Raw genomic sequence first — 22,416 nt, 5'->3', positions numbered from 1 at the left:
CCAACTTTGAAGAAATAAAATAAATATTATGAGCAATAGAGATAGCAGTCCTGATCCCTTTTCCATAGCAACAACTAAGTTCATACAATCTGTCAACAACTCATTTGAGGCTCAAAATCTCAAAATCTAAAACTAGCTGAAATCTCAAAGGGCTGTAAATTGAAATTTATTAAGGTTGGTTTCTACTTGCGACTCCAAAATTTCAATTGGAATACCAACTTCTGAAACTCTGGCATATTTTACGATAAAAAAAAAAAGTGCACCTGGCAACCACCAAACTTAATGGCGCGTAACTCTCAAGTCCTATTTATTCACTTCAAGGGTTAGGGTTTTCAATCTCTTCTATAAATTTGATCATCAGGTAAGAAAGTTTCAACCTTTAACTTGAGTTTACTGTAGAGTTAATTATGGGGTATTTGAGACTTGAAGCTGAGAATCTTGCTAAAGAAAGAGATGGTTGGTTTGATTTTGAAGCAAGTAGAAACCTTAAGCGTAAAAGAGATGGTAAAAAGAAGGGCATTGTGAAACGGAGTGTTGTAGATAGGGAATATTTTACTGATGATGATGATTCGGACACCCAAGTTGTTCGTAAAAGGACTAGGGTTATGGAGACTAGTGGAGATCCTGAAATGAGAGCGACTTTTCGGATTGATGAGATTCTACACAGTCCGAAAAGAAGAGAGAGTGGGGGTGTAGAAAAAAAGGGAGATTATTATGTTATTGATGAAGATTTAGAGGAGAGAAGTATTCCATCCAGGAAAACGAGAAGCATGTCTGAAGCTGAGGTTGGTGATGGTAGTTGTGCTCGGGGTAAGGGTTCGACTAAAGGGTTTGCTGATCTGATAGATCCTGATTATAAAGCATTTCTTGAAATGTTCAGTTACGTTAATGGGGAATTTGACGCGGAGTTTTGGGAGAAGGATCTGGATTTTGATGGTAAGAATTTGGTGGAGGAGGATGATAATTGTGATTATAAGAGCTCAGTGGAGGACGATGTGGATCCAGAGTACAAGGTATTTCTGGACAATGTGAGGGAAGATGGAGATTCCTGTGTTTTTGAGATGGAAAAAGAGGATGGTGTGGTGGTGGTTGTGAAGTATTTTGAGGATCATAAGAAGAAAGTTGATGATAAGAAGAAAGATGGTAACAAGAAGAAAGATGGTGATAAGGATTCTGATGATATTTTATGCAAAGAAAGGAGGGGCAATATTGATACTAGGGTGAAGCCAAAAGCTGAACCTTTTGACGATGCTTTTGAAAAGAGAGATAGACGTCCGGTCCAAAAATCTCGTCTTAAAACTCGTTATCGGTTACTTTCTTGTTGTAAACCTGAAGACATTTCTCGCTCAGATGAAAGTTACCGCAATTTCCTTGATCACCTCTGGGTAAAAGGTTATTCAATGAGTTATGAGGATGAGGATGGCATTGTAAAGTATGAACCGGACAGCGGAATGGTGACGGATTCAGAAGAATCAGAGGACAGGGTCATGCCATACAACAATACGACGAAATTCACATCACGCACAAATCCTACAACCTGTGAAATCGCAGTACGTAAATTCGTTTGACCACAATCTGATGTTTTGCCTGGAATCATCTTATTTATTTAGTGTTTGTGTACTGATATCACTTGATGTATGCTTTTGTTCACCATGTTAATTGGCATTATCTTCTAGATGAGTGACGATGATTCAGATTCTGTTCAAATTCTTGGTGATACGAATACAAAGTTTGACGAACAAACGAAAATCAGAAAGAAGCTTAAAAAACTTCTTCTAAAGCCAGTTGATGACAAAGAGTTTACAGAGAAGCTAGAAGCTGCGAGACTACGCAAACCTTTGGAGCGAATCAAGCAAATGCGTGGGCGTAGTGTTACATATCAAACAGACAAAATGTGCAAATCATATCTCGATTTGCATCCTGGTTAGTGTGATCTGTGACATCTTTCTGTGTTTTTCCTTTACTTTTATGTTTTATATTTAATTAAATTTATGATTTATGATAATGTTTCTTCTGTTACGTGTCTAACGTTAAAATTTTTAAAAAGAAATTGAGTTTTGTTTTTAGGAACAAGTATGTTTCTGGTACTTGTTCAATGGTTCTGACACTAAAAGCAAGATTGCATAGATAAAGGCTTTAGCAGTATAGGCGTATGTGATTGTACATTTTTCCAGGAGGGAAAGAAGCGAAAGCAAAGAGGAACAGATCAGGTGGCCATTCTCTTTGATATTTCCCATGCATGTTCCTCCTCATCCAGCTACTGAGCAAGTACTGGTCAACTTAAAGTAGGAGTAGCTAAAAAATTCATATAATATAAGACGAACATTGAGATCTATCGGCCCAATAATCCTCTAGATTTTAACCACTTTTCAATTATTGATTTTGTATAAACTATCTTTTCCGCCCTTCATAAGCAATCTTAGTTCATTGTTTTCCAAGTCTTGCCAACCTTACTGCTGTGCTATGATAGAAACAAATGGCCATCAGCTTATAAAACACATTTACATTTTTTTTGTCTGTCAAAATTTCTAGTTTGTTTATGAAAGTACAATTATGTCGTGCCCAAGAAAAAAACATTGTAATGTTTTGAAGTCAAATTAAAGTCAATAATCATATAGTGACATGGGAGCATGTACGTCCAAGGTATCACTTGTGTCTTTAGAGCAAGTCCAATGGAGAGCTGCTAAATTGGGCTGCTAAAAGTGCCACATAGCTTGCCCAGCCAAATTTGGCTCTCCAAAATAAAAAAACCAATCCAATTGTGTTGTTTGTTTTGAAGTGCTAAATGATACGGACGGCATAGTTTCTGCCGTCCGTCCATTATTTTTTGAATTTTTTTTGGACGGATGGCATAGTTTTTGTCGTCTGTCGAAACCGACGGACGGCATAAACTATGTCGTCCGTCTCCCGAACTTATTATAGCAGCTGCTAGCGAAGGTCTTAACTTTGGCTAGGTTTTTGACTCTTTCCAAATTTAAGACCCTTTTAGCAGCCCCATTGGAATGACATTTTTGTGGTTGGGGTGCTATATTTGCCTTTAGCAGCCCATATAGCCCCCCATTGGACTTGCTCTTACCTGTGTCTCAGTCAAGTGCAGGTTACACTTTCTATTTTGTCTTCTAAAACTGTTTGCTTGCTTTTTTATTTTGTTTTATTAATCAGATGTATTTTTGTTTGTTTTCTACCGATGTTCATTGAATTTAGTCTTAAGAGTTTTTTTTCCATTGATGTTCTAGATCTTGCGGAGTTGCTTAGAGCTGCCGAAAGGAAATTTGATAGAAAAAGAGCTTTAGCTCTCTTGCGTTGCTTATTTTTCTATTATGAGGTAAAAAGTTGTTAGTTTTATCAATTATGCAGTCATTTGAATTCCTTTAGTTGTAGGTTATATTTTTTCTCTGCCTGACATGCCATATAAATGTTGCGTGTATCTTTGAAAATATAGATCCTATTGTCTTGAAGGTAATTGTTTTTGTTGATTTGGCACTTATAACTCTCATCTTAGGAACGATCAGCCAAAGATAATGAAGTAATTCATGGCCAAAAAGTAGGAGAATGAAACAGCATTGCTGTCACTTCATTCTTTAGGACCCATTGTGATATGTGTAGTCAGTGAGTAATCTCATCTATGTCAAGCTTGATGCCTGTAGATCTTGTAATTCATTGTGTGCTTCCCTTTAATGATCTAACTCTTAGGGAGGCTTTGTAAGGTTCAACTTTCAATAAGCACAGGTGGAAGTCTGCCTTAACCCCATAACCATTTCAACAACAACAAATAAAATTAAAAATAAAAAATAAAAAAAAACATAGGCAATGTTCATATGGAGTTGGTAATTATTCATCAAATTTTGATTGTGAGCATTTGTTTAAGTAGGTTTTACTTTGACACATCTCTATCTTGGCCTATGCCTAGCAATGTGATACTGATTAAGTTGCTCGGATGATGATGGATCTGGTGTTGCCCCCCCCCCGCATCACAGTTACTCTAGTAATAACTGGTTAAAAGGAAAAGGTCAATTGCTCATAGACTATAAGAGTGTATTTTTCTACGGCCCAATGTTTCTTTCTAAAGCATTTGTTGAGGAATCCTTGACAAATTGTTTGATCAACTGTTTAAGCTCATTGAATCACTATGTTGGTTAAATGCCAAATCCTTGACAAATGTTACCCAGTAAACTTTTGTGTGGCTGTCTCTCCTTTTTCTTCTTCTTTAGAGTTTAGTTTATGGCGCTTAGATTAATGTGACCTAACACGTCTTATTGGTTACAGAATGTCTCTCACAGGGGCTCATTTGTCCCGTGGAGAACTCCTGCACCTTGGCTGCATGACAAAATTTGTTGTTGCGACGACAGCTTGTGAGTGTTTGTTCTTTCTATGTATTTTTGTTTTATTGTAATTTGCATTAATTAATATTGATGTTGTTGGTTTTTTGCTGATCTTCATAATTAATCTGATCACATCGTATTGGTTGCAGAACATGTCCACTGAAGGTTAAGTCATCCCAAGGAAAAAAGCCTCGTTAGTGCTGAAAGTGTGTTACTGAAGAAGAAAGCATGACTGAGAAGGTTGCTCCAAGCCCATTGTGATAATTTATTCAGCGTTGAACACTGAGTAGTAGTCCCACTCTAATTACTATATTAGGACATATAGATGCAAAGATTCTCGGTGATACTTTGTGTATGTTTCTGTCTCTGCTAATCTTTTTGTACATCTTGAACTTCTCTATCGTTATTGTTAAATATCACGCGTGGCTTTCCCATGCTGAAATTGAGGGTTCTTGCGTTCATATTGTATTTTATCTCTCCATCATATAAAAGCTTCCGTATGTAGTGCTCAATGTCTGAACCAATTAGTCGTAGTGTGTATTCCGCGAGTGGTGCTCCCTGATTTTACATGAAAATTTAGGATGTCAACAACATTATACTGAGCAAAACCCATAAACAATCTGCTATCGAAAAAAAAAAAAACAACCCATAAACAATCAACGGAAATGACGAAATCTTATGTTAAAAGTTTACAATGTGAATCTCATTCTGCATAGTGCATACGCCATATGTAGAGCACAGGGTGTGGGACTGTCTTTGCTTTCATTCTTTGCACTTAGTCAAGGTTTGTCTCATTTTTCTTTATCCCATTTCCCAAGTGTTAGTCTGCAAGTGAAATACGTACATTTGAGGGGAGGTTTTGGAACTGTCTTTTAGTTAAACAACCGGCACGACTTATGTCAACCTATTCTGGCGTTTACTCGTGAAAAATGACATTCCAAACACCCAAACCCCAACAATCTAGTCTGAAAGTAATGTACAACTAGGTATTTTTACTTGTGAAAAATGACATTCGAAACGCCTAAATCCCAACAATCTGGGCTGAAGGGAATGTACATTTTGTTTGCTAATTTTAATGTGATCCCTGATCATCTTGTGGTGGACTGGTGGGTTATCTTCAAAAAAAAACTTGAAAAGATCAGCTTGTGGTGCAGCAGCAGTAGGCAGAATGGATTAGCGAAAAACAAAATAGCCAAGCTTTTTTATGTGATCAACGGACTGAAGGCTAGTGGCCAATGAGCATAACTAAAAAGCAAGTGTTGTCTAACTTAACTTGTGATGCATGCCTTACGCTGATGTGAAGGATAGTCTGGATTCTGGAAGAATTTCTAATGGGTAATTTGTGGTAAAAACGAAATTAATTAGATTACCTCGTAATGATCAACGAGCTCCTGGAAGTAAGCATAAACTTTATTGCAAGTCTCTGAGGTCCACACGAATTCGTTAGTAGGATCAAGAAGAAGGGTAAGCTTATCCATTTGAGTTTGGTCGAAAGCGTGTGTAACTGGATCAATATAGGCTGCGTATATCCTTACATGCCGTGTAACGCTGCTAAACCATTGCCCTCCATATTCCACACTCATGTTCTTGCTCTTTGCCATAGGTTGTCGTGGTTGTGTTTGCGGTGGTTGCTTTTGTGGCTGCTTCACCGTCACTTTCTCCTTTTCTTCTTCTTGTTGCTGTATATTTACTTGCGATTGCTGTTGTACGTCAGTTTGTTGAGCGGATATGGAGTTCATCTTCCTTCCACCAAGTCCTCTCTTCCCTCCTACCCAACCCAATATTGAAAAACTTGTTGAAGCCATCAAGGTGGTGTTCTAGGCTTTTGACTATAGTGTGTAGTAGTAAAATGTAGGCTGGTTATAGAAGTTTCTTAAGCACACCAACCAATCATTCCTTTCGCAACAATAGATAAGGCTGAGTCCATACTGGCCTTCCAAAATTATTAGAAATAAGAGGATTTATAATGCCATCCACAAGTAAAAAGTTCCAAATAAATTCGTGAAATGATAAAGCTTTGCGAAAAGAGTATGTCCACAGAATGATCGTTGTTCAACTGGTACATATTTCGAGTAACGACAAATGTAAAGAGAGAACAATAAATATACACTACAAGTGTGAGTAGAATTCAATTTTTAATATTCTAGTTAACGCGAGAATAAAACGAAAACATTTAAACCCCAAAATTTTAAATATCAGTCAAATGTAACGGATAGCTGCACGAATATTTTGTTTTATAAACACTACATCAGTTTCGTTTCATAAAAAACAAGTCTTTTTTTGTGTATTTGGGGGAGAAATCCTAATTGACTCATCTAGTGGGATAATACTAGTTAGCCTTAAAAAAAATTGTTATTAAATTGTGCACTATTGAATGTACTCAATAATTATCAAAAACAAACAAAAAAAAAAGAACTCAATGAAGCCATCCACTGTCCAGACAAGCTTCCTAAATGAAGACCGCGTATTATCTTTCCAGTTCTGCAAAATCTTCAGGGTTAGAATTTGAACCAGTACCACTCTGAATTTAGGGGCTGATAGGTGCTCCGACTACTCTAATCGCTACCAAATTAGAAGATGCAGATTCCATCAAAACTTTGCTGCTATTACAAAAGCTGCGAGGTGCTGTCGAGCACCATCAAAATTTATAATACAAGATTATTTATGTTCAGGCTTTCTCTTAAACGGATATGTTATATCAAAATTTATAATACAAGATCATTTATATTCAGGCTTTCTCTTAAACGGACATGTTATATTGTGTCTTGAGAAATAGTTTATATAGTGTCGTATATAAGCTGCCCATGAACAAGTTAATAAGCGTAAATTAATGATACTACATAAACTGCCCTAGGAATATGTCCGTTTAAGAGAAAATCTGCATTCTGTTATTTGAGTGTTCTATAACTCTGTAGGAACATGTAGGGCACACGAATAAGAATCTGCTATCCATATTATCTTCTAACCATGCCTAATAGCCCACTTCGTGGGACTGAACGCAATAGCCTCACTTAACCACTGTAATCTTGAAGTTCGTTTTGTTTAGCTGATTGGACTACAAGGGATTGCATTTGACTTGAATCTTTCATATATTTTAGCTTTATATTTCTCTACACCCAATTTTGTACTCTATTTTTCTATTTCTATTTACCATTTTCTCCTTCTGATCCACTGAACAAAGTTATGCACAATAACAGAATAAAAGTACTCTACGGATAATCTATCTATATAATAAGTTAGGGATTTTTTCGGCACTACAGGACAAAATTACATTTAGCCTAAGACAAACAACAGTCCAGATCGATTTTTGACACAATTGGATGGCTGAAATGTGATAATCAACCTCAAGATGCGTGTTTCAGCTGTTTTTAATTAGTCAAGTCAGTTTTATATCTCGCAACCCGGTTACATCAGCAGTGTTCCTTCAGTGTATGGTCGCGGGTTCGATACTTGCTGCAGGCAATTTCTTTTATTTATTTATTTTGCATTTCGTTCTCATCATTATTATCAAGTTTAATAAGTTAAAAACAACTAAAGAATATCGCTCGCTTGGTAGTACTATCTACTGAGCCATAACCATCATGCTAAGTGAATTTTATCTCAATTAATTCTTAGACATTTTAAATACTATCTATTGTGGGCAAATCACTAAACCAAAGAGATGAGTGCCTTTCAGGCACGGGGCATATACTAGTCTATAACAATATACAAGACTTCACCAAAAAAAAACATAACATTATACAAGTGAACAAGTTGTCTACTGAATAAATTACATCAAAAAAGGCCTTTCACATGAATCATCCTTTTAATTAACAAAATCTCCATGACTATCTTTTGTGTATAACTGTATATACACTCAGAAAATACATATGGGCAATTCATCCAAACCATATCGGAGGGTCAAGAATCAGTACTCACCAGAACGAGAATGGGGCATCTCTCTTCTTATCGGTAAATTAGTCAAAACAGATTATAATCCTCTACAACATTTTTGCATGATCACACCGGGCGGCTGCTGGTCCAGGAGGTTTGTATCAAATTGAAGTGTTACAGAAGACGCACAGGTATAATGAATTCGTGAAGTTCGTCTGATTGTGTATCGGAGGGCTCACTGTCGTAAAACTTTGTATACTTACCTATTGGGTAGTCACTATTCTGACATTCTTCATCGCTAACATCAATGCTAATGTAGTCAGCAAGTTCATTTGTGTCATCTGTGAAAATGTCTTCACTCTTCTCTCCAGTGCGCTTGTCAGAAGAAACTATTCCTGTGTCACTAGTATCGTTGAGCTTGGAGCCAAAGTAACGCCCTCGGATAGTTCTCGAAATCTTTGCCAGCTTCGTGGCCTTATTTCGGTTTTTAGGGTGGTGAAGCTTACACATGGATCCTTGAGGACACACTCCTGTAGAGGAGAATACGGGGCAGACATAGCTGTGCTTCTTGCAACACTACAAAGGCAAGAGAAGACAATCCATCCAACTTGGTTATAAAAGTTTGTCAGGATTCTCAGCTCCAAAAAGAGGGGCCATACAGGATATGATATATATTGACAATTTGACAATGACCTACTGATTTATTTCAGTGGGGAGTTTTTAGTTAGTTCCTCTCAGTTTTCGTCTTTCTGTACTTCACAAAAATGTCAAAAGATCCCTAAAACTTTAACTATATTTGTAACTTTGCAAGAGAAAAAATTTAAAACCAAACCTAAAATGTTTAACAAATTGGACACAACAAATACAAAAGCATGGTGTAGTAAAAACCGAAAGTTAACTAAACAATAATAAACAGTGACGTGAACAGCAAAACATAGAGCCTATAGTCTCGGTAGTAAAATAAATAGCGAGCAATTTTAAGTTTTCAAATCCACCAAACAACAATAAAGTGCACAAACAGAGTGATACCTCGTTACCACTAGCACAATAGCCTCTGAGAAAACCTTCACAAACAGGAGCATTTGGGTTTACATTCACATGCCTATATGGACAACTCTCGTTTGTGCATAATCCTGTTAAAGGAGTGTCAGAACTTTAGTGTACTTAAGATCATGTTCAACCAATATAACAGAGAACAACAATTCACCTTGTAAGAAATATGAACAGTCCGGCATTCTTTCTGGAATGACCTGTATTATAAATCAAAACAAATTTTCGGAGCAACTTAAACAAAATCAATTGATAACTTACATAATTTATAAGAAATCCCTTTGGTATGACAATATGTAACCCACCTTATGAGTCAATTTGCAGCTAGGATTGGAACATAAGCCTTTCAGAAACTTTGTGCAGACTGCAATTTTATCAGGATCATGAATGTACGGACACTTTCCATCACCCTTGTTGCATTTCCCAAATCTTGTGAAAAATTGACAATACTGCTGTTTTCTAGCCAAACGTAATCTAGCAGTGTGCAAACTCCAGCGAATTTTCTCACTTGCCAAGAGGCGGACAAGTTTCTTTGGATCCCTAACAAGCTGGTTACCATTGCCAAGTCGGATGTATCTGTGCACAATAAAATAAAATAAAATAAAAAATGGGTTATAAATAAATAAACAAATTAATTAAAACACACACACACACACACAGAAACAGAGATCAAAGTTTGATGTTTTTTGACATCCCTCTATATCTGTACATTAGCTTAAGGCCCTCTACATAAAAATAAATTCATTTCAAAGGAAGCTCCTATTATTGTTTTTATTCAAAGAAACTGCAAAGCATAAAAATACCTTTGAGAAAATTATAAGAAATTTAATCTTCCATCCTAATTTGAGATGTTCCTATCCATTCAAAAACATAAATACTAGAATAAAGCGAAACATACTCATTATTGTCAATCAGCAATCTCTTCGGGATAAAAGAGTTACTGGTTCCCTTTCCTGATTGGATATCAACAGCACAAGATAAATTCTCATCTGCATAAATCACAAGAAGAAAAAGACATGAGGATGATTTTATGAACAAAATAAGTAATCTGGTGATTAAAGAGCAAAAACAAGAGTATATAAGAAATTTTAAATAACAGGTACATCACATGATGACAATGAGATCCTTAAAAACAGAGCTTGTACACCATAAATTGATATCCAAAATAGTATATGTTAGTTACATCAAGATACTGCCCTGACATGCTATATATACAAACTACAACACGGCCACAGCTTTGAGGAGGACTAGTGCTTTATAGATTTGCCCAAAACAATACAAACCCCAGTCTGAAAATTGTGAGTAATAAGCAATAAAAAAACTTGGGAAAATTATTAATGGAAGTTGGCGGCAAAGAGATTGCGTCAGTGACAGAACCATAGGCAAAACACCAAAATCTAGGGACGGGAAATATAGTCAAAAGCCAGAAATAGGACCCGAGCCCAGCCAAAGTTTTGTGCTTTAACTAGCTCAAACCAAACCCAAAAATTTGGGCCAAGTCATCACCTTTTATTATTAATATAACCCTATACAAAGACCTACTACATAGTGGATTGGTGGATCTAGTGACCCTATGTGAACTGAAAGACATTTCGCTCCAACAACTTAAAATTAGTAAGCAATAACCTCCTACAGGCCAAGAAGAATAAGGAAAAAACAGACAAGTTTTATGTCGCTTACAGTTCTCTCTAGAAAAGACAGTGTCTGCTGCTAGGGAAGAAACTTAGAAATTTAAATAACATAACATGTGCAAATATTAGCATCTAACATCCAAAAAAGTGGACGTCTTTTCCAGAAGGCATTCCGATCTTACCTGGAATCCTCTGCAGTGTCCTTTTAGATGAATCCATTTTATATCGAACAGAGCCAATCCGAAATATGCGTTCTCCTGTTCACAAATAAAGAAGTAGCCACTAAGCTTTCTTTTGCATTAGAAATAAGAGCTTAAGCAAAAGTTTCACGTAGCCTCTAAACTCACTGAATTCAAAGGGTATAGCAAGTCATTACATATTACAGTTAACAGAAGGTTTTTATCAAACAACGGCTCAGTAACAATATGGTGTATCTGCGACGCCAGCATGCTTAATCAGACTACCAGGCACAGCTCTATGATATGAGTTAACTTACGGGAAGAGTTATTTCTACGCTTTGCTATGGTGGCCGCACGACCAGTACCCTTTTGCTCTCTTTTCTTCTTTTCTACTGCAGCAACAGCTAGTGTGGCTTCCTGTAAATAAAATAAACCCAGTAGCATTACAAGACCATAAAACCTTGACATACCCTGTCAATGAACTCAAAGTTCACGAGAGAATCTCTAGACTTTAAAAGGAGAACATTCATAAGACACGGGAGAAGTGTGGGGATGTTGTATTAGACAAACCTCATTGGCTTTCTTTGAGCGTGTTTCAATAGATTTTGACCACTTCAGATTGGATCCACCAATACTCAAAACCTTGGACTTTCGCAGGGAAAATCCACCGGTTGACCTTGTGTAAATTGTATCTCTCTTACGTGAGAGAAGCAATGTCTTACTGAAAGGATAATGACAAACCTGACGCTGATTAGCAGACTATGCACAAGTACAAAGAGATTTATAATAGTGAACAAACTAAGAAAAACATCAATGATATTACTAACGTACCCGATCCGTAAGAAAGAATTCTTACTAGATATCGAATTACACTTAAAATTTCTCCATTGTGTCGCTCTTTTCCAAGGAAAAAGATTTGGGTAAAATGAATGCCGCTGCAATGAACTTGTATCTTTGTGTGTTTGTTCCCCATTTAAAGTCCATACCAAAGAGAACTTTGAAGTCTTGCCCGACTTTACAAAAGCTGCAAAGGTGAAGAACACATCAAGTCTGAGTCGATTGCTACTGCAACATCAACAAGTTTAAGCTACTAGACCTTCCTATGAACTTTAACAGCTTTACCTTAAAAACATTTTCAGAAACTGAGACAGCTAATCAAATGGTGTTTATTTACATTGTAGGATACAATTAGCTCAAGTACAACTGTACAAGGCATTCTCAAATTTTGGTGGTGACGAGTAACAACAGGTTAAAGATATATAGAAAGTAAGAAACCACATTATAGCAGGGCATTTCTCACAACAGATCAGGTAACTAGTATCATAAAAAGAAATGAACAATTATAATACTTCCATAGCTGGATAAACAAATTCCATATCAGATGTCGTTTTCTAACTTTCTGTTCACAATTCAGACTTTATTTTTATTTTTTTGTTATTAATATCCATCGTCATCCTTGTCATCTAAAAGCATGCAGACTAAATTAATGTTTCATGTAAAAAAAAATCAGCATGTAAAGGAGAAAAAGACAGCAGCAAAGGGTTAGAAGTATAGAACGGACCTCTATCAAGCTTTCGCTTACTTATATTTCTAATGCCCTTCAGGAAAGAAGCCTTGGATGCTCTTTGACTGTCTAAATTTAGAATATCATTTGGGATTGAAAGCGCTTGCTTCAAGTGACTACCCACTGATGTAGCATTCCGAATAAGCTGATTTTTATTCTTCTTGTAGTACTGATCATAGGGTACAGATGAATGTAATGTCTGAGTATTCTCTGCAATGCTGGAGCTTCCATCAACTTCAGTATTGCATGAAGCAACTAACTGATTTGATTTGCGTTTCACATATGTTATCCCCGTCATCTTGGATGATTGCGATTTCCCATTGTCTAATAGACCTTGGGTTTCTGAATCCTTGCTCACATCATTATGATTCTGAAAAGCTACAGTATGACTAGCTGAATTTTTATATGCCGAATCAGGAGTTTTACACAAGCCACCATCAATACTTGTTCTCAAATAATTCTGAGGGTCCAAGCAGTTAGCCTTATGGTCTGAAGCAGCACTTCCTTTTGACTCGTCACTACCAACATAATTCAACTGAACACTTGAAGTGCTTAAGCCACCAGATACCTGTGGACTGGTGGCAGGTGGAACACATTTTCTAACAAGGCTGTTACCTTTACGAATATATGAAGTGCTCTGAATCTTTTTCATTGTCAGCCTTTCTGAGGGACCAGCACTCAAGCTCGACACTTTTTGGGACAAAGGAAGAGGGTTACCAGTTCGGTGCCATGTTCGTGGTCTTGCAGTGCGAGTTGAAGAATCGGTGCTTTTGTTATAATGTGAAGAAGAAAAGGATGCCGGACCAGAGAAAACCTTAGTCACTGAAGGACTCTGGAAAATCTTCCTCCCAATCATTTCTCCAACCTTTGGTCTAGAAGTAGATGTTAGTTGATGTCTCTGAACTGACGGGGAGAATAGTGTCTTCTTGGAAATTACATATTCAGTTTCTGTTGTTTGATCTGAGTTTGCACATACTCCAGAGTCTGCTGTTGCCCCACTGTCTTGTGTTGTGAATAAGGAATGCTGATCATCAGTGTTACTGAGTCTTTCAAACACACAGTCCGAACCTTCTTCATTAGAGTTGATAATAGAGGTACCTAAGGCCTCTTCACTTGGCGTTGCGCTGGTAGACACAAATGGTATCTCGTCCTTTACAGGAAGACCATAAATGTCATCTTCCGTCACTTTACCCACTGACCTCTCATTCAGAGCTGATATCTGGAGTTCTAAGGGTAAGAAGCTTACTTTCTCCACCTCAGATAATTGCAATGGTAGGTCTTCACAATTTTCCCTGCCCAGCAAGCCAAGCTCTCCAGCTGCATCTAAATCAATGTGACTTTCTCCTTCTCCAACTTTTGATTCAATACTGTCTCTATTACAGTCACCTTCATATGCTAATGACATCGGAAAATGCCCATGTGGGAAAGTTAATTCCTCAGCAAACAAACTAGAACTTATATTCGGTCGTGCAGAACTTATATCATCATCTTCATCGACACCATTCCTCACTGAGACCACATTCATTGGCGATCTTTGCTCCAAACAGTTCTCAAGGGATATAGGATTTCCAACAGCATCCACGTTCCCAATGCTAGAAATTATAACTTCCTCCTCCGACTTCTTTTGAACCTCATCGGAAATTAAAGCAGCATCTATACCATCATTGCAGCTAAGTAAATTTTTTGGTTCAACATATTTTCCTGTCTCCTCACAATTTCTCAAACTTGAAAAGGACGGTATAAGCTTCCTTTTTCTCTTAATCTTCTTAATCAACTTAATCTTCTTAATCTTCTTAATCTTCTTCTTAACCCTGGATTTATGGGCAGCAGTGGCCACAACGTTCGAAAACGACTCTATGGCCGCACTGTTCCCATGCATTGCAGTGACGCCAGGTAAAGACAGCAAATCAACATCATCTACTGCCTCAATGCCAGAAACTGCATTTTTCTCTTCTGAATCCCTAGTAGCATTTTCACAATTCGTGGAAGCATCCAGAAAGTAGGTGGCTAGATCTGAAGTTGTGGGTCCATCATGTGTTTCTGTTAATCTTGAAGTTGACAAATCTGAAAAATTGTCAGAAGCTGTCTTCATGTCAACCTTAGGAATTTCACCAAAACCAACAGGAGGGCTCAGAAGCGATTTCGTCACCACACTCTCATCCAAATCAGTAACTCTGTGTACAGACTGCATATCAACAATTTCTATCCTGTCTTCAGAAGTCGTTGCCTGCTCTTCTGATTGCCTTAAACCCATGCCAGAACTCCAGGTGCAATCTGCACCATGGCCGGAGCTACTGGCGGTCACAGATTCATGGTGTGTTTCTGTTAACGGTGGACTTGATAAACCTAAAGAATGCTCCATGTCTTTCCTCTTGCTTCTCCTGCTTCTCTTACGACTGCGCCTCAGCTCTGGTTTGAGAGGTTCAGCCCTGTTGTGGCCCATGCTGGCTTCACTCACTGCTATTATGCCTCCTCCATGTTCAACTGCTAACCTCTTCATTTCACTTTTTCCTGTTCTTGGAGAAGAACCCAAAGGACGTGAGAGTAATTTGGCCTTCTGATAAGATTTGTTATTTTTTTCAAAAGCAAGTGAAATACTCTTCCATTTATCAGACTGCAGACCAACTGTTGAACCAATCACAGAAACTGTAGGTTTCTCTTCAGATTGCATAAGACTGTTGTCAGACTTCACAACTTCACTTACACTAAAACTAGAGGTATTCAAAAGAGGGGCAACAATATCCCTATTCTTAAGTGATGTATTGACGGCATTATTAGAAGGATATAAACAAACATCACCAGTGGTTTCACCATTTCCAGAGCTATCTCTGCATGCAACTCCATGAAAAACTTCGGCAACTGGCGCTGGTAAACTAGTAACAAGCACATTGGCATTAGTTACTACTGGTGCAGGCAAACCAGAATCAGGTACGATGAATTTCTTGTTCTTCTTCCTCTTCCTCTTCCTCTTTTTAAGCTTCGGCGCACAAATCACATCAGAACCAACCTCAGCGCCCAAAGGGGTTTTAACTGTCATAGTCATATCAAGTGGCGTAGCGATCCCATTTTGACAAGGGTGGTCGTCATTAGCATTTCCACTTCCACTTCCACTTCCAACTCCAGAAATGGTACCTTCATCCATTGCCTGTGTCAAACTTTTGGTGTAACTAAATGCAGAATCCGACTTACTTGTGGAGCTATCACAATTTGGAAGCTTCTTATCAAAACCAGATGTGGTGCACAAAGGAGTTTTTTCCCTTGCATTTGCTTCAAGTGGCATAGTGATGCCACTTAGACAAGGGCCGGAACCAATACTATCCCCAATCCCAATTCCAGAGATGGTAATTTCATTTTTTAGCTGCGTTAAAACCTTGTTAGCTTTTAATGCAGCACCCGACTTTTGTGTAGAATTTGACTGTTTCTCAGAAGTGCCAACCTTATTTTTTGAAGGACTGTTTCCCGTCATACTCGTCTCAACTGAAATGAATGTCCCATTTAGATTAGGTTGGAAACCAGCTCCATCCACGCTCTCAATTCCAACACTAGCAATTTTATCATTTAAATCTGTCAAACAAAAACCGTTGTCAAAACCTGACACAGCATCCAGCTTCTGTATAGACCTATCTCCATGTAACAATTTAATATCAGACCCAACTGGTGTTTTCAAAATACAATTTTCAGTCACAGTCGTATCAACTGACACGGTGGTCCCATTTAAACAAGACTGTGAACCACTAACATCCCCAGTCCCAAGTCCAGCAACAGTAACTTCGTCTCTTGACTGTGTCAAACACAATCCCCTGTCAAACCTTGATGCGACATCCAAATTTTGGTTGTAACTATCTCCATTAAACAGATTCTCATCAGAAGAGAATTTCTTACTCAAAGGAATTTTTCCTGTCCCACTAAGACAAAGCTGGGAGCCAGTAATATCTCCAGTCTCCATTCCAGAATTTATATTAATGCTTTCTGACTGCACTAAACCCTTAACTGATGCAGCATCCACAGTTTGTGGAGAACTATCTCCACTTAACGGTTTCTTATCGAAACTACCTGTACTGCACAAAGGAGTTTTTTCTGTATCACACTGTCCCAGTGGGACATCGGTTTCAATTAGAGATGGTTGTGAATCAATATTATCCCTGACCCCATTTCCATCAATCACTACTTCATCTTTTGACTGAGTTAAACCCTTGTTGTGAACTGAAGAACTCTTTTTGTGTGACTCAGTGACCTGTTCTGCACAAGGCTGGGAACCAATAACAAGCAGGGTTCCAATACTAGAAACAGAAACTTGATCATCTGACTGCATTAAAACCTTGTCAGAATTTGATGCAACATCCACATTCTTAGAAAGCTTATTTATATTTAACTTTTTTCTTCTCAGAACCAGTCTTAACACGTGAAGGAGTTCTCCCTGTCGCACTTTTTTCTCAAGTGGCACAATGTTCTTATCTCGACAAGGCTGGGAACCAATACTACCTGCACTCCCAATTCTACCACCAGTAGCTTTGTCTTTTGAGCGTACTAAACCTTTTTGGGGCTTGTTGCAGCTTTCGAATTTTGTAAGGAATCGTGGTCGTCGTTTCGACAATTTCTCACGAACTCCAGTTACTCTTGGGCTTGAACCACTCAATAGAGGAGCCACAATTTTCCTCTTCTTGTTATTATTAGGTGTGTTCATCTCATCAGAACCAACCACATGATCAGAACGAGACACAACTGCCTTGGCCACCAAAGCATTAGATTTGAACGAAACATCAAGGTCAATGGAGCTTTCTGTTTCACCTTGCTCCTGTTTCTCATCTGGCAACTCAAGGGATCCTCTATGAGTAAATGAACCAGTACTTGGTCCATCATATTTCTTAAAAGAGAGTGTTTCTTGGTCTTTCCATTTCGTTGGAGTTTTTCCCACTCTAAGTAAAGCACTTGTTCTCAGCACTTTCGTCTTCGGACTATATCCAAACTCTTCCAATTCCTCTCTAATCCCCACATTCTTAAACTTCCCACTTCTCGACTCATTGTACAACCGCTTCTCATTGAAACCTCTATAACTTTTGTTGCTCAGCCTACACTCAGAACCCAGTTCCTCCCTTTCCAACAACACAGAAGGTTTACAAACAACAGAACCAAATTCACCTCTTTTTTCCAATTTCTCCGAACCCCATTTTACATTGTCGTTAAACCTGCGCTCAGAACCCATTTCTTCCCTTTCCATCAACACAGACGGCCTTTTCTCCAATTTCGCAGAACCCCATTTTAAATTGTTGTTCAACCTACGCTCGGAACCCATTTCCTCCCTCTCCATGGATACAGACGGTTTACAAACAACAGAACCAAATTCCCCTCTTTTTTCCAATTTCGCAGAACCCCACTTTACACCTCCACTCATAGACTCTTCCCCTCTTTTCTGCAATTTCTCAGTACCCCATCTCACATTTTCATTACCAAACACCTTCCCTTTCCCAAAACTCGACGGCACTAAACCGAAATTTCCAGTAGGTTCCTCAATACCAACACCAGTATCAACAGAAACACGACTTGGCTGACTACGATAATTTCCTTGGTAAAATTCAGTATCACCCCATAAAAAATCTTCCTTTTTAACATCAACAAGTTCACCAAAAAGTAGTCTTTTTTTACCAACAATATTATTAGTATTATTAAAATCAACAACAAAATTATTACCATCTTGTCCTCCTCCACGTCGATGATAAGGTGACATGGGTGAATGGTCTTTAAACTGATAATCATACAACGGACGTGCTGCTGCTGGTGAAACTCTAGGTGGGTCCCATTTAATTGGTTGTTCTATATAATCAGTTGTTGGAAAACGAGGATGATGATGATGGTCTTCGATATAACGAAAAGGTGGTCGATGGGGTAATAAATCGTAATTTGGGTGGTCAGGGTGGTATTGTGGGAGACGTTGGTGATTGTGAAAATTTCGGTCATCTAGAAATAATCTAGGTAGTGGTGGTGGTGGTGGTGGAAGAGTAGTATACCTGTTTTCGTTGCTGTGGTGGCGGTGGAACGGTGAACGTGGTTCCATTGGATCAGTTTTTTTTTTTTTTTTTCTTTTGTCTGAACGGGTAGAGAAGAAGATGGATATGTATTGACTAATTATGTCCACGTGGCAAGAGTTTAAATTCACTTTAATAATGGGCCTTGGATTAAAAGCCCAAACAACCATCGAAGGTGAAGGCTTCAGCTGATAGATATTCAAAGGTTTTCCAAATTAATATATCGATTGTTAATTTGTTATCAACATCAAATTGAAACACATTCTGCGATCAGACTCTAGATAATATTATATTTCTTAATTTAAATACACAATCCCCCCCTCCCTTCTTCTTTTAAAATGATAATATAATTATTATTACATGTATGTCAATGTTAAATGTAATTTTAGTGAGGTTTGAGTATAAAGAAAACTTTCAATGGGTCATTTTAAAATTTTGGAAGGTTATTACTTTTTGGTTCCTTTGAGTTGTAGATTATTCCAACATTTAAAAATTATCAGATTATTTTTGTAATATAAATGAGGGTAAAAAAAAATAAAATATATACATGACCCGCCCGACCATGCCCTATTCTTTGCTAGAAAGAGTGATTGTATAACTTAAAATTTGATCAAAATAATCTTTTTTGAAAATTTTCTTTTTGAAAACTTAAAATTTGATCAAAATATCTGAAAATTTTCTTAAAAACATTGTGTTATATAAACTTATCTATCTATATCTATATCTTACTATTAAAGCTTCTACAATGAATATTTTTCTAGCTCTCTTAAAATTACATGTAACGATTGCCCCATCATAACACGCCGATATTGTCTCCATTTAGCCACTGCGGACATCTGACAGTGTGAGATTTTTGGACTCCGAACAGCAATGCAATTTCCTAGGAGGTCACGCTGATATTGTTCCCACTTAGCCACTACGGACATCTGACAGTGTGGGGTTTTCGGACTCCGGACAACAGCGCAGTTGACCTTGCTTCTTTTTGTGTGTGTAGATGGTATATGGATGATGTAGATAAATATTGTAGATGGATGATGTAGATAGATGATGGTCATTGAACAAAATAAATCGTATCAAAACCTAATTATCCCTCAATAAGTAAATGATGAGTATGACATCGTTTCCACATTTAAGTGTATGTTATGTGAAGGACAGGACTGGAAAGAGGGTTTGAGGGATTAAAAACTATGATTTTAGAGATTTTAGATTCTAATATTAAACTAAACTAAATTAACTAAACTATTGAGAATTTATAAGAGAGGGAATTCAAGAGATTAGAATCCACCAATACTTTTTATTTATGACCTTCTGCTTCATGGTTGTTCTTACAAGTAGACTACAATTAGGCAATCGAGCGAGTCGATACCCTATTAGACGAAACATCGTTAACAATTAACTCTACTTAAGGTTGTTCTTATGTTTATGCTATTAATATTTTCTTTCCTTCTATGTAAGCTCGGGCAGCCATTCAATGTATTATCGAGAGCAACATCAAGGAGTACTTTCTAATAGGGCGGCCATTCAATGAATCGTCACTTAAGGCAAACACAAAGAATACTTCCCCTAAGCAACCACTCCTTGAGCTACCATTTCTAAGGCAACACAAAGAATACTTCCCTAACTCTAAAGAACTATACTACTAGAAGAAAAGTAAAGAACACTAACATGATATTAATATTGCAAAACATAAACCCTATTTTATACTTCCATCTCCTAGTGTGGGCAATGAAACTAATAACTAAAAACATACATAACTAACCTGATTGAAGAACATCATAAACCAGAAGAATCATTAAACCTTAAGCATCGGCTTCATCTCCTCCCTTGAAGGAGAAGATTAGCCTTCCATAAAGAAGGAAGAACATGAAGAACGAGAAGAAGAAGAGTCGAAGAACATAAGACTAGAAAGACTAATTTATTAAGACTCGACTAGTTAAAACCGAATCTTTTATTATTAATCTCTCTCTGCCTCAAGTTCTGGAGACAATAGTATAAGTGAATTGGCAAATTACATGAGGCACTTAGGTCCTCTATTTATAGGGGTGACAATGAGTTCTAAAAGCATTCCAAACCGCCATTTGTTTCCTAATACAAATCAACTTCTTTCAGAGTCTAACTTCATCTCCAAAACTAAGAAGTAAGTGGCTACAGTGCTGTTTTATGCGTCTGGATGCACAATCCATGCGTCCCAGACACGGAAGTCTATTTTACCTCTTTTGCTCTATCATTCTATCCTCTTTTGTGGCTTTTGGTCCAAGCAACGAATTCTTTTGTTTTGAGCTTCAAAATAGGCTTTAAAATAGGTCCAAGTTGCATCTTTAATAGCTTCAATTCCTTGGCCTTCTCCATGATTGTCCACGGGCTTCCCATGCGACTCGAATTGCTCCGTTTTACCCATTTTTCTCTAATATTCCACAAAACTTTCTTTTTCACCTATAGGATCATAAAACATAACTTACAAACACTATTAGTCTACTAAGATGGCTAAACAAGAGGCATAATCGAGGGTTACATTGCACTTTTTGAGCACTTATCAACAGTTTCCTAGGAGGTCACCCATCTTTGGACTACTCCCGCTCGAGCACGCTTACCTGTGGAGTTCATACGGAATCCAATATCCAAACAATCGAAAAAAGCCTCGGTGTTAGGGTTTAGATGATCAATTAGACAATTACTCAGAGCGTGTTAAGATCTTTGGACAGCCGCCTAAGCAAAGTGGAATCACACCATGCATGGTGCAACTGTCACCCATACCAGGGCTAGACACTTTTCCATCATACCCCTCCTCGGACCACGCCTAGAGATATCACATTATATTCACAAAAACGGAAATTCCTCTCTTATTAAAAATATAAATTCCCGCACTTCTAGTTAAAACGTGAATCATTCTCCTATTATAATGGGAATTCCTCCCTTATTAAAAAAAAATGTAACACTTCTAATTAAAATGAAAATTCTTCTCCTATTAAAAACGGGAATCACACTTCAAAATTAAAACGGGATCCTTCCCCTAATTAAAAATCGGGTTTTTACAAACTTAATTAAAAACAATTTGTTGAGAAATTAAAACGAGTTTTTAAGACATAATTAAAACAATTTATTATGAAATTAAAACGGGTTAGCGACCAGGAATCATGATTTGTTAGAAATTTTCTATATGTATTATGATTATTGAGCAAATTTTTAAAAAAGTCGATGCGTATGCACGGGTCTATTTTATAGTATTTTAATATTAAAGCTCCTACAAAGGGTATTTTTTGAGCTCCATTAAAATCTAGCATATCTAATTAAAACGGGAATTGTTATCTTATTAAAACGAGAATCATCTAAATTAAATCAACTATTAAACGAGACCCTCTCCCAATTAAAAAACAGGCTTTTAAAAACAATTTGTTGAGAAATTAAAACGGGATTTTTGAGTTATATTAAAATTCCACGTCATCTCGTGTTAAAACGGGAATTTCTCCCATATTAGAAAAAGAAATTCTAGCACTTCTAATTAAAATAGAAATTCCTCTCTTATTGAAATTGACATTTTTTTCTCGTATTAAAAGGGAAGTCCTTCTCTTATTGAAATGAAAATTCCTCCCCTATTGAAAAAATGAAAAAATTGCATATCTGATTAAAACGGGAATCACACTTCTAAATTAAATCAACTGTTAAAATGGGATCCCTCACCCAATTAAAAAACGGGCTTTTTAAACTTAATTAGAATAATTTGTTAGGAAATTAAAATGCTTTAGCGACTAAAATGGGAATCACAATTTGTTAGAA

At 37.3% G+C, this 22,416-nt stretch overlaps 3 protein-coding genes across 4 annotated transcripts; 1 reads left to right on the top strand and 2 right to left on the bottom strand.

Moving 5' to 3' along the window:
- The first annotated feature begins 98 nt into the window (after positions 1-98).
- On the top strand, positions 99-4,834 carry LOC147502855 (uncharacterized). Of its 2 annotated transcripts, XM_086607694.1 has the most exons (5): positions 99-1,550; positions 1,677-1,923; positions 3,237-3,325; positions 4,267-4,352; positions 4,472-4,834. In XM_086607694.1, the coding sequence occupies exons 1-5, from the start codon at positions 408-410 to the stop codon at positions 4,518-4,520; spliced, it is 1,614 nt and encodes a 537-aa protein (XP_086463820.1). In that variant the 5' UTR covers positions 99-407; the 3' UTR covers positions 4,521-4,834. The 2 variants fall into 2 exon arrangements, with proteins under 2 accessions (XP_086463820.1, XP_086463821.1); XM_086607695.1 differs by lacking the exon at positions 3,237-3,325 and having other exon boundaries at positions 248-1,550; positions 4,472-4,710.
- Positions 4,552-6,178, bottom strand: NDHM (subunit NDH-M of NAD(P)H:plastoquinone dehydrogenase complex). Its single transcript, XM_086607696.1, has 2 exons — positions 5,693-6,178; positions 4,552-4,880 (listed from the first exon to the last, which is right to left on the bottom strand). Exons 1-2 carry the CDS (start codon positions 6,125-6,127, stop codon positions 4,692-4,694), a joined length of 624 nt encoding a protein of 207 aa, XP_086463822.1. The 5' UTR covers positions 6,128-6,178; the 3' UTR covers positions 4,552-4,691.
- Positions 6,179-8,036: 1,858 nt separating this feature from the next.
- Positions 8,037-18,720, bottom strand: LOC147502853 (uncharacterized). Its single transcript, XM_086607693.1, has 10 exons — positions 12,617-18,720; positions 11,887-12,079; positions 11,626-11,776; positions 11,373-11,472; positions 11,059-11,133; positions 10,144-10,234; positions 9,551-9,821; positions 9,403-9,445; positions 9,225-9,328; positions 8,037-8,771 (listed from the first exon to the last, which is right to left on the bottom strand). The coding sequence occupies exons 1-10, from the start codon at positions 18,669-18,671 to the stop codon at positions 8,370-8,372; spliced, it is 7,485 nt and encodes a 2,494-aa protein (XP_086463819.1). The 5' UTR covers positions 18,672-18,720; the 3' UTR covers positions 8,037-8,369.
- Between the last annotated feature and the right edge of the window lie 3,696 nt (positions 18,721-22,416).

This window comes from Coptis chinensis, chromosome 4 (assembly GCF_015680905.1).
Source record: "Coptis chinensis isolate HL-2020 chromosome 4, ASM1568090v1, whole genome shotgun sequence".
NCBI classification, from domain to species: Eukaryota; Viridiplantae; Streptophyta; class Magnoliopsida; order Ranunculales; family Ranunculaceae; genus Coptis; species Coptis chinensis.
This window is presented reverse-complemented; position numbering and strand designations above follow the sequence as displayed.